Genomic DNA, 15,243 nt, shown 5'->3' with positions numbered 1-15,243 from the left:
AGAATAATCAACTATTTTGCATTAAACCATGGCATCTCAGTTTCCAGAATATTATTAAAAAAAACAGTTTTACCATTTTTTCATTTACAGTAATATGCTATAAAAAACATAGTAAATTTTACAGTAAAATTCTGGCAACTGAGCGGTCTTTTTCTTTACTGTAAAATTTACGGTTTATACATAAAAAGTTATATATTAATCAAATGCATCAGCCATTGCGTAACAATATCATGAGGCAAATCCTTTATATTTATATATTATTCACTTTTCGAAGCGCGGTCTTCTGAGGACAGCCATGAGAGCGATGTGTACCTCAATGAAAATGAGTTTGACACCGCCCCCCAGCAGGCACAGGAAATTAAAACAACGTGGAGAACTTGTTGATTTAGGTCATGACGTTGAGCAACATGCTTTTGAAAGACATTTAATCATTGTTGGGTTCTGACATTGAATTTTGATCAATTTCCAACCAATATTCTACAACACAAATACAACGTTGAAAAAAAATACTTTTTGCCCTTTATTCAATGTCCGGTTGTGACATTTTTGAAATGTATTCATTTCCCAACCAACAACACGGATCCAACGTTAGACACTAACGTTAGACACTCAAAGTCAGTTTTAAAGGACATGCATGTATAATGAACCTTGTATCAATGTCTCGTTCCTGCTGGGCATATTCTAATCCATTATCATTATTATTATTTCAAATAGTATTTGTGAAAAATATAGACACTTTAAAAATGCACAGTACAGGGCAAAAGTTTGGACACACTTTCTATTTAATCAATGCGTTTTCTTCATTTTCGTGACTATTTACATTGTAGATTATCACTGAAGGCATCAAAACTATGAATGAACACATGTACATTATGTACTTAACAAAAAAAACTGAATTAACTGAAAACATGTTTTATATTCAATTTTTTTCCAAATAGCCACCCTTTGCTATAAATTACTGCTTTGCACACTCCTGGCATTCTCTCAATGAGCTTCAATTGAGCACACCTCTGAAGTGAAAACCATTTCAGGTGACTACCTTTTGAAGCTCATGGAGAGAATGCCAAGGGTGTGCAAAGCAGTAATCAGAGCAAAGGGTGGCTATTTCGAAGACACTAGAATAAAAAACATGCTTTCATTTTTGTCACATTGTTTGTTAAGTACATAACTCCACTGGTTCATTCAAAGTTTTGATGCCTTCAGTGACAATCTACAATGTAAATAGTCATGAAAATAAAGAAAACGCATTGAATGAGAAGGCGTGTCCAGACTTTCGGCCTCTACTGTATATGTTCTGTGAAAACACTAATGGTAAAATTAGCTGTTATAAATATGTCACTTTAAACAAGTTGAAAACAGACTGTTTAGGACTAACCTTCTTGAGCGGTGTATTCATCAGCCGGCACAGTATTGAAGTTGCCACAAAGGCCGCAGGTTAGGTTTGCGTGGTGTTTGGTGAGCCTCAGATCCACGTTGGCAGCGTTGTCAATGGTGACGGTGAAGCCGAACTCCTCACTCCACAGCTTATAGAGGCCGAGCTCCATGCCGGCAAACACAGCGTGAGATGCGTACGGCAGAGGAAGTCTGCAAAGTAGACGTTGCAACAGTTAAGATACAAGAACATGCCGTTAGCTAATCATATAAATAATAATTTTTTGGGGAAGTCTGCATTGAATCTTAATTATTCATCGCACCAACACATTCTGAATAATTCTCTGCTGCCATTGAACACATTTAGGATGAAGTACTGTATTTTTCGGAGTATAAGTCGCAGTTTTTTTCATAGTTTCACTTATACTCAGGGGCGACTTATGTGTGAAATTGTTAACACATTACCGTAAAATATCAAATAATATTATTTAGCTCATTCACATAAGGGACTAGACGTATAAGATTTCATGGGATTTAGTGATTAGGAGTGACAGATTTTTTGGTAAATGTATAGCATGTTCTATATGTTATAGTTATTTGAATGACTCTTACCATAATATGTTACGTTAACATACCAGGCACGTTCTCTGTTGGTTATTTATGCCTCATATAACGTACACTTATTCAGCCTGTTGTTTGCTATTCTTTATTTATTTTAAACTGCCTTTCAAATGTCTATTCTTGGTATTGGGTTTTATCAAATAAATTTCCCCCTAAAATGCCACTTATACTACAGTGCGACTTATATATGTTTTTTTCTTTCTTTATGATGCATTTTCTGCAGGTGCTACTTATACTCCGGAGCGATTTATACTCCAAAAAATATAGTACATTCTTTGTACAAGGATTTAAGGAACTTGAATGTCATACCAGCACACATGAAACCCATGTGATGCCACGAAACACAGCGTTACCTGGTTTCTCCCTGTGATAGTCGTCCATCTACAGACAGGTGCAGCTCGAAGACGTCACTAAGAAACAGTGTGACTCCAGTTCTTTTGCCATCCTTGAAATCTCCTGCAGGTGTAACCACAGTACATGCAATTTTACCTGTGTTTCCACGCCAAAACGCAAACAAAGCTGCCTTTACAAAATGATATATAGAGGTCACGGTTCGGTTAATTTTCTGTACAGTAAGAAAACAAACAAATATAATGTTTTGGGTTATTTATGTACCAAATTTGTAAACAATGGCTTGATCCTTTTAACATTGGGAACACTATAATAATTCTGCCCACGTTAATCCACATTAAACTGCCTCAAGTGGTTGCTTAGATGAAATAAAATGACACAACTTTTCTTCTACATATAAAAAGTGCAACATTAAACAGTTTCAAGTCAACTCATCATGCTTAATTTATTACAGCATTGGGGAAGCCTGTATTTGATTTTTATTATGTAAATGTTATATTTTTATCAACATGTGATAGCAGGGACCCTGCCATTCAAAACTAGGCTGCTACATTACTAATGATTAATTTAACTGTAGCTGAAAATTCATCCCTGACCACCATGAAGTTTATGTAGGCTTTATGATGCACTTAAATTATTTTATACACTATCAGAGACAGAAACTCTTCATTTAATATAATGTCCTTTTTTGCTGCTTCAACACACCTCAATCAACACTGTCCGTAACACACACACACACGCGCGCGCGCACACACACATCGCAAAATGAGTTAACGTTTCGCAAAAAGCTAACTAGCCTTCACCTAAAGCCAGGACTGCGAGTGAGCTGAACTGCAGTTTGTTTCTAGAAGGTCAACGGGCTCATAGTGATGTTTAGAAAGTAGTTGACTTGGAATATAATTTGGGGAGAGTGCGTTGCTCCCCTGCTAAAGACCTATCTTCTCGACATCGACACTGAAGCGCTGACGACATGCGCTCTGAATACGCATTGCTGATTGGCTTTGTGTGTAACCAATCAGATGGTTGTGTGGGCGGGACAATGCAGGGTGCTGTGTACAGACACAGAGGCAGAACGGAGCAGAGCAGCTTGTTAAGACTTTAGCATAGGCGGCTCCTTCATATGTACGTGTTGAACTTGTTCGGTATTCCTCCGCACCGAACCGAAACCCCCGTACCGAAACGGTTCAATACAAATACACGTACCGTTACACCCCTAATAATACCATAATAATACAATTACATTTCCAAAACCGGCCCAGCAACATTCAGAATAGCAATCAACAGAGCAATTCAGAGGACACACAACAATGACACGAAACAATCCAGTAGTCAGACAAAAATTAATAATATCAACAATAGTATCAATATTAATAAGAATTCCAACACAGCAGTGATGAGGAATCCCCCATTGACACTATCATCACAGCCATTTATAAAAAATTAAAACATTGAAAAAATTAACAGTAGTGTCACAGTGGCTTACAACTGCATCTCATTAGCTTGACAACACATTGCGTCTAGTATTTTCCACAAAGATAAAAAAAAAGTCATATTTTTGGTTCATTTAATAGTTAAAACAAATTTTAAATATTGGATCCCATATTACAGTATTGTGGTCACTGATTGGCCTAGTCACAAAATGCAATAGTATATAGGATTAAAAGAGTGTAAAGGTGACTAAATGGTATTATTTCACTTCGAGAGGGCTCTCATAATGTTGAAAAATCTATTTAGAAGGTAATGTCGTGTCTTGAATGATGGCGTGGTTGCAACTGACCTACTCAGTGGCCTAGTGGTTATGGTGTCCGCCCTGAGATCGGTAAGTCATAAGTTCGAATCCCTGCCAAGTCACACCAAAGACGATAACAATGGGACCAGAGGTGGGTAGTATAGCACTACATTTACTCCGTTACATCTACTTGAGTAACTTTGGGGATAAATTGTACTTCTAAGAGTAGTTTTTATGCAACATACTTTTACTTTTACTTGAGTATATTTATAGAAAAGAAACGGTACTTTTACTCCGCTCCATTTATCTACAATCAATCAATCAAAAGTGTAAAGGAAAAAAGACACTTTTTATTTAAACCGTACTTCCCGTCAAAAGTCTAAAGGCTGATCGCACAGTTCCTGTCTTCACAATAAAAGTGCCGCTCCATCGCGCCTGCGCTAACAAAATAAGAGTCTCCGAAAGCCAGCACAAACAAGCTAGCAAGCTACGGAGTTTGCCGCCAATGTATTTCTTGTAAAGTGTATAAAAACGAATATGGAAGCTGGACAAATAAGATGCCAAAAACCAACGAATTTCATGTGGTATTAGACAGAAAGGAGGAACTTTTTTTCTCCTCCATTTGAAAACGTGGACGTTATCAGCACTACTGTTTGATTCCATTCAATGCAAGTCATCAGAATCAGGTAATACACCAACTTATATTCTTGTCTTCATGAAAGATAGGAATCTATATGTTAAACATGCATGTATATTCATTAAAACACCTTTAACATGTCAACAAAAATGGCAAAATAAATAAATATGAATTATATACTGTATATATAAATGTATGTATATATATATGTATATATATACATATATATTATATGTGTGTATGTATATACTGTATATATATATATGATATGTGTGTATGTGTATATATATACATATATATGATATGTGTGTGTATGTATATGTATATATGAGGTAGATCACCTCGACTTGGTCATTTATTAAGTAATTGATTAACGTTGAAAAACTTATTGGGGTGTTACCATTTAGTGGTCAATTGTACAGAATATGTATTGCACTGTGCAATCTAATACAAGTTTCAATCAATCAATCAATCAATCAATCGATGCCTACTGAGCTTATGGTGCTGTTAAGATTTTTTTATTTTAATGTATTATTATCCAATATATATCATTGTTTTAGTTGCTTAAGAGATATACCTGGCTCTGAATTTGCTCATTGCTATTTTTATGTTTTTGTGCATTATTTGTTGTCGTAATCATTAAACGAACGGGTTACTCATCAGTTACTCAGTACTTGAGTAGTTTTTTCACAACATACTTTTTACTTTTACTCAAGTAAATATTTGGGTGACTACTCCTTACTTTTACTTGAGTAATAAATCTCTTAAGTAACAGTACTCTTACTTGAGTACAATTTCTGGCTACTCTACCCTCCTCTGAATGGGACCCATTACCTCCCTGCTTGGCACTCAGCATTAAAGGTTGGAATTTGGGGTTAAATCACCATAAATGATTCCCGGGTGATCAAGGGTGATGGGTCAAATGCAGAGAATAATTTCGCCACATCTAGTATGCGTGTGACAATCATTGCTAATTTAACTTTAACATGTACACCTGTGAAAAGAACCGAGCCAAATGATATCTCCCTCCCGTGCATGCCCCCAAACAGCCATCTCTATACCCCCAAGCTGCCTCCCTCCCTGGGGCTTTTGGCTGTTAATGACTACCAAATGTGTTGCAGCCACAGATAAAGCCAGAGTCACAGGGTCAACACACCATCGACCTACTTCTGACCTCGGTGCTGGCTTGCAGTAGGACGTCATCGGATAGCCTGACCTCCCCGTGTAATCAGCTGTTAGTCTGGAAGCAACCATGCTGTCCCTTCATTTAGGTTTGGCCACTAAATAGCTATGGGGCTTAAAACTGGATGTTTAGTGACACACAAAGCTTTAAAAACCTGTTCAACCATATTGCAAAAGACACTACGGTAGTCAACACTTTTTTTTTTGGTTCTTCTTTTGAAAATATTCAATGTATGAATAATAATTGCTACTTTGCGGAAATTCATTTATCGCAATCATGTCCAGAACCAGTTAACAGTGACAAACCTGTGTTTACTGTAACATCAGAATGTGCTGTAATGATACATGGTATTCATAGTTTGAGTCTCATTTCTTATATTTGATTGTTCATTCTTTTTTTTCTTTTTTTGGGTAAATCTGTCCTGTCCAGCCCCTCAGTCAAATCATATAGTTATATATGCACATACGGTCTCTATAAAAAGTTTACATACACTTGTAAAGAACATAATGTCATTGCTGTCTTGAGTTTCCAATAATTTCTACAACTCTTATTTTCTTGTGATAAAGTGATTGGAGCACATTCTTGTTGGTCACAAAAAAAACTAATTTTCAGTAGACACATAAAAAATTCATAAAAGAACCAAACTTCATGAATGTTTTTTTAACCAACAAGTATGTGCTTCTTTCAATCTACTACAAAAATAATAAGAGTTGTAGAAATGATTGTAAAGTCAAGACAGCCATGACATTATGTTCTTTACAAGTGTATGTAAACTTTTGACTACGACTGTATATATTTCTGCACCCGGAATACAGAACACAAAAACGAATGCGAAAAGGAGACAGTTGCAAAGTTCACTACAACACAAAAACAAAGAGAACAACAAAACAAAAAATCACCACGGGAGGAACAATCACCTCATTAATTGGGACAAGGTAAACATTTACAACATCAGAAACAAATAAATACAAGAAATGGAGCAAAGAGACCATGGAAATCAAGAAGCCAGAGGCCAACGCTATATGAACATGGATGAGGGGGAATACAAGCTTTCGCACACCTTTGACGCTGTCTTTCATCGGCGACGTCGGGGCGGACAACAGATATGGCCGGGTCGAGGAACTTTATTTGTAATGTTTTCCAGATCAGGTCAGCTGTTTTTAGACACGTCACACCAGGAAGCTACGACAGCTAGGACGAAGGCTGAAATGTTGGCCGAAAGAAAACCTCTCTTACACAAAAAATTGGTCTCAATGCAAAAATTTGGAACATATTTATTTGAGCAGCAAACAAGATGAACACAATCGACGGTACGCACAGTCAATTTTTGAGAAAATGAAAGGATTTTAAGTGCGCTTCACAGCCCGAAATAACGGTATGTAGAACCCAAATACACAAAAACAGGTACCCACCAATAGGTGAAGTGAAGTGAATTATATTTATATAGCGCTTTTCTCAAGTGACTCAAAGCGCTTTACATAGTGAAACCCAATATCTAAGTTACATTTAAACCAGTGTGGGTGGCACTGGGAGCAGGTGGGTAAAGTGTCTTGCCCAAGGAAACAACAGCAGTAACTAGGATGGCACAAGCGGGAATCGAACCTACAACCCTAAAGTTACTGGCACGGCCACTCTACCAACCGAGCTATGCCGCCCCACAATAGATGAGGTGAAGTGAATTATATTTATATAGCGCTTTTCTCTAGTGACTCAAAGCGCTGTACATAGTGAAACCCAATATCTAAGTTCCATTTAAACCAGTGTGGGTGGCACTGGGAGCAGGTGGGTAAAGTGTCTTGCCCAAGGACACAACGGCAGTGACTAGGATGGCAGAAGCGGGAATCGAACCAGCAACCCTCAAGTTGCTGGCACGGCCGCTCTACCGACCGAGCTATGCAGCCCACAGGTGAGAAAAGTTGGTTTTGCAAGAGAGGTCCCCTTTTAATCAAATTGAGCATTATCCATCCATCCATCCATTTTCTACCGCTTGTCCCGTTCGGGGTCGCGGGATGCTGGAGCCTATCTCAGCTGCATTCGGGCGGAAGGCCGGGGTATACCCTGGACAAGTCACCCCTCATCACAGGGCCAACACAGATAGACAGACAACATTCACACTCACATTCACACACTAGGGACCATTTAGTGTTGCCAATCAACCTATCTCCAGGTGCATGTCTTTGGAGGTGGGAGGAAGCCGGAATACCCAGAGGGAACCCACGCAGTCACGGGGAGAACATGCAAACTCCACACAGAAAGATCCTAAGCGCAGGATCTAACCAAGATCCCCCACCGTGCTGCCCAAATTGAGCAATATAATCGTTGTAAAGGCAGAATTATTGACACAGTCTTCTACAGCCGACGTGCACATGCCACTATTAGAATTCCAGTGTCAAGTAGGTTTTGGACTCACCCAGCAGTGTGAAAGAACGACGGTGGCAGTCCCCAGCCAGAAGGTAGCTGCAGTCGCCGGGAAACTCGTATAAAACCCCGTCAAAGGTATGAATGTGGTGCCTTCCAAACAGACTACATCTCCCGGTCATACTTGCCATGCAAGCTGCACAGGTACACAACACAAGTCATTTGAATATTAGTGGAGATGCATTATTCTTTGGTATGACACTCACCAGTCAGGTGCGTCAGAAACCAAATTCCTCTCAAGCACCTGCTTGTACAGAACTGTAACACAAATATATATACATATTTGTAAACTTGTAAATACAAGTTTTATTGTCATTATTCCCTTAAATAAGGTACTGTACCTCCATGGCTCCAAAGTCTGCTAATTCACAAAACTTTTCTCCAAAAATACATCACATTGGGAAAAAAAATGAAGGGTTCTTGCCACAACTGAAACAACCGCTCTATGTTCTTGTTTTATAGCTAATAGCAAAAAGTCCTTCCCTCCCTTCTGCGTATCACTGGCTAAACATGCCCCCCCTCCAAATCACTGGATGTCATGAAGGCCATAATATCTGTCCACAAGTCAATGCCTTGCAGACCGACAGCATCACACCGCCTCGGTGAGACAATACCAGGATATGCCCGCTGATCGCCCGGCTGAGTGATTAGTCTTCTCGTACGAGCCTTCGCCAGCGCCAACCCAAACAATTCTACTGGAAAGAACACACGCAGGAGATATCTCACTCAAAGTACAGGAATTTTGGTAGTGCACCATGCTTGTGCCAAAACTGCATGCAAACAATGGGAGCAAGTTCTTGGGAAAAGATCCAAAACTCACCTTTCAGCTGGGGAAAACCCACATGGTGCTGGAAGATACAGAACAACATTTCCTGGTACAGTAGGTCTGGATTTTGATGCATACTCCAGAACAGAATAGATTACACCTAAACAACATACATTGATATTGTAAAGTTGCTAGTTACACAACATTCAATTTCAATTATTCCTTATAGCAAACATAAGTAGCTAAATGGATTCAAATAATCTTATTAATCCTATCTGCAATTAAAAATGCAATAAATAACAGAAAATAACATTTGTGGATGTGAATCTTTTTTAATTGGAAGCTAATATTTATTCTGCTTCATCTGCAATGGATTTTTCTAAATCAGTGGTTCTCAACAGAGTGAAGTACAGCCTATGGAATACCAAAGATTACCAAGTATTTGGGGTTTAAAAAAAAAAGACATACCACTGCTACATCATCATTTTAAGTAAAACAGTCTCAAACAGCACTCATCTATATAATCTTGTTTGAAACTTTCGGAAATAAAATACACCGAAAATAATTATGTTGGAAACAAATAATTAATTTACGAATAAATACATAATTCTTATCAAATAGTTTCCAATCAATTTAAAGTACCTTTCTTTTAGATCAGGGGTCACCAACCTTTTTGAAACCAAGAGCTATTTCTTGGTACTGATTAATGAGAAGGGCTACCAGTTTGATACACACTTAAATAAATTGCCACAAATAGCCAATTTGCTCAATTTACCTCTAATAAATAAATCTATATTTATATATTAAAAAAAATGGGTATTTCTGTCTGTCATTCCGTCATACCTTTTTTTTCCTCTTACGGAAGGTGTTTTGTAAGGACTAAATGATGAAAAAAACACTTAATTGAACGGTTTAAAAGAGGAGAAAACAGGAAAAAAATGAATATTAAATTTTGAAAAATATTTTATCTTCAATTTGGACTCTTTAAAATTCAAAATTCAACCGAAAAAAGAAGACAAAAACTAGCTAATTCGAATCTTTTAGAAAAAATTAAAAAAATTATTTATGGAACATAATTAGTAATTTTTCCTGATAAAGATTACTTTTAGAATTTTGATGACATGTTTTAAATAGGTTAAAATCAAATCTGCATTTTGTTAGGATATATAACAAATTGGACCAAGCTATATTTCTAACAAAGACAAATCATTATTTCTTCTAGATTTTCCAGAACAAAAATTTAAAAGGAATTCAAAAGACTTTGAAATAAGATTTAAATTTGATTCTACAGATTTTCTAGGTTTGCCAGAATAATTTTGGGGAATTTCAATCATAATAAGTTTGAAGAAATATTTCACAAATATTCTTCGTCGAAAAAACAGAAGCTAAAATGAAGAATTAAATTAAAATGTATTTATTATTCTTTACAGTAAAAAAATAAATGTGCTTGAACATTGGTTTATATTGTCAGGAAAGAACAGGAAGGAATTTAAAATGTAAAAAGGTATATGTGTTTAAAAATCCAAAAATCATTTTTAAGGTTGTATTTTTTCTCTAAAATTGTCTTTCCAAAAGTTATAAGAAGCAAAATTAAAAAAAAAAATGAATTTGTTCAAACAAGTGAAGACCAAGTCTTGAAAATATTTTCTTGGATTTTCAAATTCTATTTGAGTTTTGTCTCTCTTAGAATTAAAAATGTCGAGCAAAGCGAGACCAGCTTGCTAGTAAATAAATACAATTCAAAAGAATAAAAAAGAGGCAGCTCACTGGTAGGTGCTGCTATTTGAGCTATTTTTAGAACAGGCCAGCAGGCTACTCATCTGGTCCTTACGGGCTGCCTGGTGCCCACGGGCACCGCGTTGGTGACCCCTGTTTTAGATGATCACAGATATGTATTCTTAAATTTAAATGTTTTGTTTTAATATTATATAACATTTGACTGTCAGTGTTTCCAGAGCGGCCAGCCTGAAATGCGGGTGTCAGGGACAGATGCGGAAGGAGATTTTTACAACAAAGTTCTAAAGCTTAGTGATATATAAGATGTATCAGATTGTAGGTGGGTTTAATCGTTTACCCTTTACCTATTTTGCTGTGTTTGTTGCGTTTCGCTTGATTGTAAAATATGTTGATCGAGAAGGGGTGTGACGTTTATATGATCTCAATATTCAGTGTTTTATCAATCCTAGTTAATATTGTAAACCCCGCATTCTTTCTTTCATGTACATTCTTTCTGGGCGTCTCATTCAGTAAAAAAAATTACAATTCCATTCTGTTAATTGAGGCAGTCTGTCAAACGTTTTTAGCATTCAGACATTATTGTGAGGATTTGTTTTAGTGTTCCTAAAAATAGATATACTGCCCCCCAGACACATTTTTTTCTCTAAATTTGGCCCCCGAAGAAAAATAATTGCCCAGGCCTCGTGTAGATGATGATACATATGTAAAAAATAAATAAAAATAAACCACACGATGTTAGTGCAGGGAAGCTCGGTGGAAGAAGGGTTAGTGCGTCTGCCTCACAATACGAAGGTTCTAAGTAGTCCTGGGTTGAATCCCGGGTTTCGGGATCTTTCTGTGTGGAGTTTTGCATGTTCCCGTGACTCTGTGGGTTCCCTCCGGGTACTCCGGCTTCCTCCCACTTCCAAAGACATGCACCTGGGGATAGGTTGATTGGCAACACTAAATTGGCCCTAGTGTGTGAATGTGAGTGTGAATGTTGTCTGTCTATCTGTGTTGGCCCTGCGATGAGGTGGCGACTTGTCCAGGGTGTACCCCACCTTCCGCCTGATTGTAGCTGAGATGGGCTCCAGCGCCTCCCGCGACCCCAAAGGGAATAAACGGTAGAAAATGGAGGGATGTTAGTGCACCAGTCGAGGAAAAAGAGCAAACTACATAAATAACATCCTGTAATTTGATTTTGATAATATTTTTTTATCTTGATAGATTGAAAATTAACACCAATGAGTTGACTGATGCCCTGCGATGAGGTGGCAACTCGTCCAGCGTGTACCCTGCCTTCCGCCCGATTGTAGCTGAGATAGGCATCATCGCCCCCCCGTGACCCCAAAGGGAAGAAGCGGAAGAAAATGGATGGATGTTAGTGCACCAGTCGAGGAAAAAGAGCAAACTACATCAGGGGCCTCAAACTCAATGTGCCTGGGGGCCACTAGATGCAGAGTCTGGGTGAGGCTGGGCTGCAAGAAAAAATTTATTTAAAAAAATATTTTTAAATGTCTTTATTTTCAACACAAAATAAAATCAAAATATAAAAGAACAAAATGAGAATTAAGAAATGTGACGCAATGCAAATTAAATAAAAAACAAAACAAATAACTGTTTGAATTGGTCCAGGTTATCGGGGACTGTTATAACTGACGGACAGGTGTCGCGGTGTGACTGCAGCCAGGCACGTAAGAAAACCCTTGTCTCCATGGCAACATCTCTGTCGCTTTCACTCATTTGCCGCTTTTCCACTAATGCAAGGGTAGGCAACGCAGAACGTTGAAAGAGCCATTTTGGACCCAAATAACACAACGCTGTCAAGCGCCATTCATATAAAACTTGCGGGCCGCACTAAGATTAAACTTTCATATTAAGGTGGGGGCCGCAAAAAACGTCTCGCGGGCCGCGTGTCTGAGACCCCTGAACTACATACATAACGTCCTGTAATTTGATTTTGATAATACTCTTTCATCTTAATAGATTGAAAATGAACACCAATGAGTTGACTGATGCACTGCGATGAGGTGGAAACTTGTCCAGGGTGTACGACGTGTTCCGCCCGATTGTAGCTGAGATAGGAACTAGTGCCCCTTGCCCCCGCGACCCCAAAGGGAATAAGCGGTAGAAAATGGATGGATGGATGGAGTTGACTGATGAACATTATCACATAATTTATTCAGAATGTATAAATAACGACAAATAAAGATAGAATATTATTAATTGCAACATGCAAGTGTAAAAAAAACAACAACATTATGATTTGTATATTTTCAGGATGTGCTTGTTCTATTTATAATCAAAGAAAACAATCTGACTGTCATGACCCGTTACCCGGGTCACGGCATGATTTACGTTTGGTAGTTTTTTTGTGTTAGTCTGTTTCCTGGGTGCACCCTCTTTCCCTGTTTACTGTCGGTTTCCATGGGCACTAATTCTCCTCACCTGTCTTAGTTTTGCAATAAGTGTTCCCAGCAGGTGTTTTGGTTCATCACCTCCCTTTATAGTGTGCTGTCACCCAGCAATAGTTGCTGGGTCAATTGTTTGCTGAAGGCAACGTTTACGTTCTCCTGTTTCTTCTCCTTGCAATAGTAAGTTTGTATAGACTAGCATTCCTCGTGTTTTCACCTTTGGTGACATTTTGGTTTTGTTTAGCTCCACGCTTGTTAGCGTCCTCAGTTTGTATTTTGTTGACGCTGCTTTAATTATATAAAAAATACTTAATCTTACCTCCACACTACTACTCCTGCTTGCTTCCTGCGTTGCTGAGGAACACAACAATCGAAGCCATGCGCCCTCGAAGACTTAACACTGACGTTGTCTTTATTTTTACGTTATCGTGCCGTGATTGTACAAGTCCAGCCCACTTGGTAGTAAATTATTCTCCATGTGGCTCCTCCGATCTATAATGAGTTCGACACCCCTGCTTTATGGTGCAATCGAATGTGTGCAATATGTCTGATTTATTGCTCGTTTTCCTTTCGTAGAGGTGTGTAGAAAAGGCAACCGGTTTCATCAGCTGTGCTCTCTTTTAATGTCTTTTGATGTTTCCCTCTTGTTTTCACGTGTTTTACTCTTTATTTTTGTGGAGTTTTTGAATCTGCACTGCAACTATGTGTCACGCCTGTAAGTTTATGTTTTGGTTCTGGTCAGGTTATGTTTAGTTTTTTTGGACATTTAAGTTCTGTCTTGGCACTTCCTGGTTTGTTTTCGTCTCCATGCCAACTCATTACTTTTCACCTGTCATGTTACGTCCCTGTCCTCAGCCTCACACCTGTTTTCACTAATTGTCATAGCTACTTAAGTCACTCTTTTTCTTGTCTTCATTTTAGGACAGGGGTTGGGAACCTTTTTGGCTGAGAGAGCCATGGAAGCCAAATATTTTAAAATGTATTTCCGTGAGAGCCATATAATAATTTTTTAACACTGAATACATTTAAATTTGTGCATTTTTATGTAAAACCAACATTAGGGTACAACCCGTCTGTTATTCTTTTCAAAAACATTTTCATTCTGAAGCTAACTAATAATGAATAAAATACCTCTTACCATTCTTGACTTCTTGAACAGGTGAGGTAGAAAACGGATGGATGGATAAAAATGCATGAGAATTTTTTATATTTTGAATGTTATTTTTAACACTGATTACCAGTGGAATTATTCATTACTTATTGTGTTAAGCAATGTCAGCTAAGATTTATCTGAGAGCCAGATGTATTCATCAAGAGCCACATCTGGCTCTAGAGCCATAGGTTCCCTACCCCTGTTCTAGGATCTACACACACGCTACCCATGCTGCACCTCCTTCATGCCCTCGTCCATAGTTCCATGCCGTGTAAGTTTTTGTATTCATGCCATTGTGCTAGTTTTGTTTATAGTTCATTATTATTCATGCCGATCGAGCAAGTGTTTTTGTTTCATGTTTGTAGTTTGCTGCATTTATGCTAGTCTTTTGTTTGTTCATAGCCAAGTGTCTGTACCTCCTTGTGAGCGCCCTTAGTTTGTTTATTTTTTAGTATAGTGTTTAAATAAACAACGATGTACTCACAGTCACATCTCGCCCGTGCAAATCATTCTCTGCATCGAAGAAACAACTTTAATCCAAGCCAAGTTGTGACATTATGTGATGGAATAATCATTTCTTATCCTAAATGTACAGGGAAGGAAAAACAAATCAATGAGTTCTATTTACAAGTATGAAAAAAAAAAATGACCATAAAGAATCTTGGAAGTTCATCTCCACGCTTTTTGGGGATGGCGAGGGGTGTGCCCAGGGGCGCCGCTAGTGATGTTGGGCCCTATGAAAAAAATCTTTACAGGGCCCCCCAACACTTAATTTCATATAATTTCATCATCATTAGAGAGGCCCCCTCCATCATGGGCCCCTAGAATCCGTCTCCTTAACCTCCCCTTTTCGGCGCCCCTGGGTGGACCACTCCAGGCGCGCA

General features: G+C 38.1%; 1 protein-coding gene across 1 annotated transcript in view; it reads right to left on the bottom strand.

The window, feature by feature from the left end:
- The window catches only part of vwf (von Willebrand factor), a 100,877-nt gene extending 91,731 nt beyond the window's left edge, over positions 1-9,146 (bottom strand). Inside the window, exons 1-6 of the mRNA XM_061894755.1 lie at positions 9,131-9,146; positions 8,652-9,005; positions 8,517-8,568; positions 8,303-8,446; positions 2,346-2,448; positions 1,376-1,584 (exon numbers count right to left, since the gene is read on the bottom strand). Of these exons, the coding sequence (XP_061750739.1) occupies positions 1,376-1,584; positions 2,346-2,448; positions 8,303-8,446; positions 8,517-8,568; positions 8,652-8,657 (514 nt within the window). The 5' untranslated portion in view covers positions 8,658-9,005; positions 9,131-9,146. The remainder of the gene's footprint in view (positions 1-1,375; positions 1,585-2,345; positions 2,449-8,302; positions 8,447-8,516; positions 8,569-8,651; positions 9,006-9,130) is intronic.
- Between the last annotated feature and the right edge of the window lie 6,097 nt (positions 9,147-15,243).

This window comes from Nerophis ophidion, linkage group LG03 (assembly GCF_033978795.1).
Source record: "Nerophis ophidion isolate RoL-2023_Sa linkage group LG03, RoL_Noph_v1.0, whole genome shotgun sequence".
Classification (NCBI taxonomy): Eukaryota; Metazoa; Chordata; class Actinopteri; order Syngnathiformes; family Syngnathidae; genus Nerophis; species Nerophis ophidion.
The sequence above is the reverse complement of the archived record's forward strand: the minus strand, read 5'-3'. Positions and strand labels throughout refer to the sequence as shown.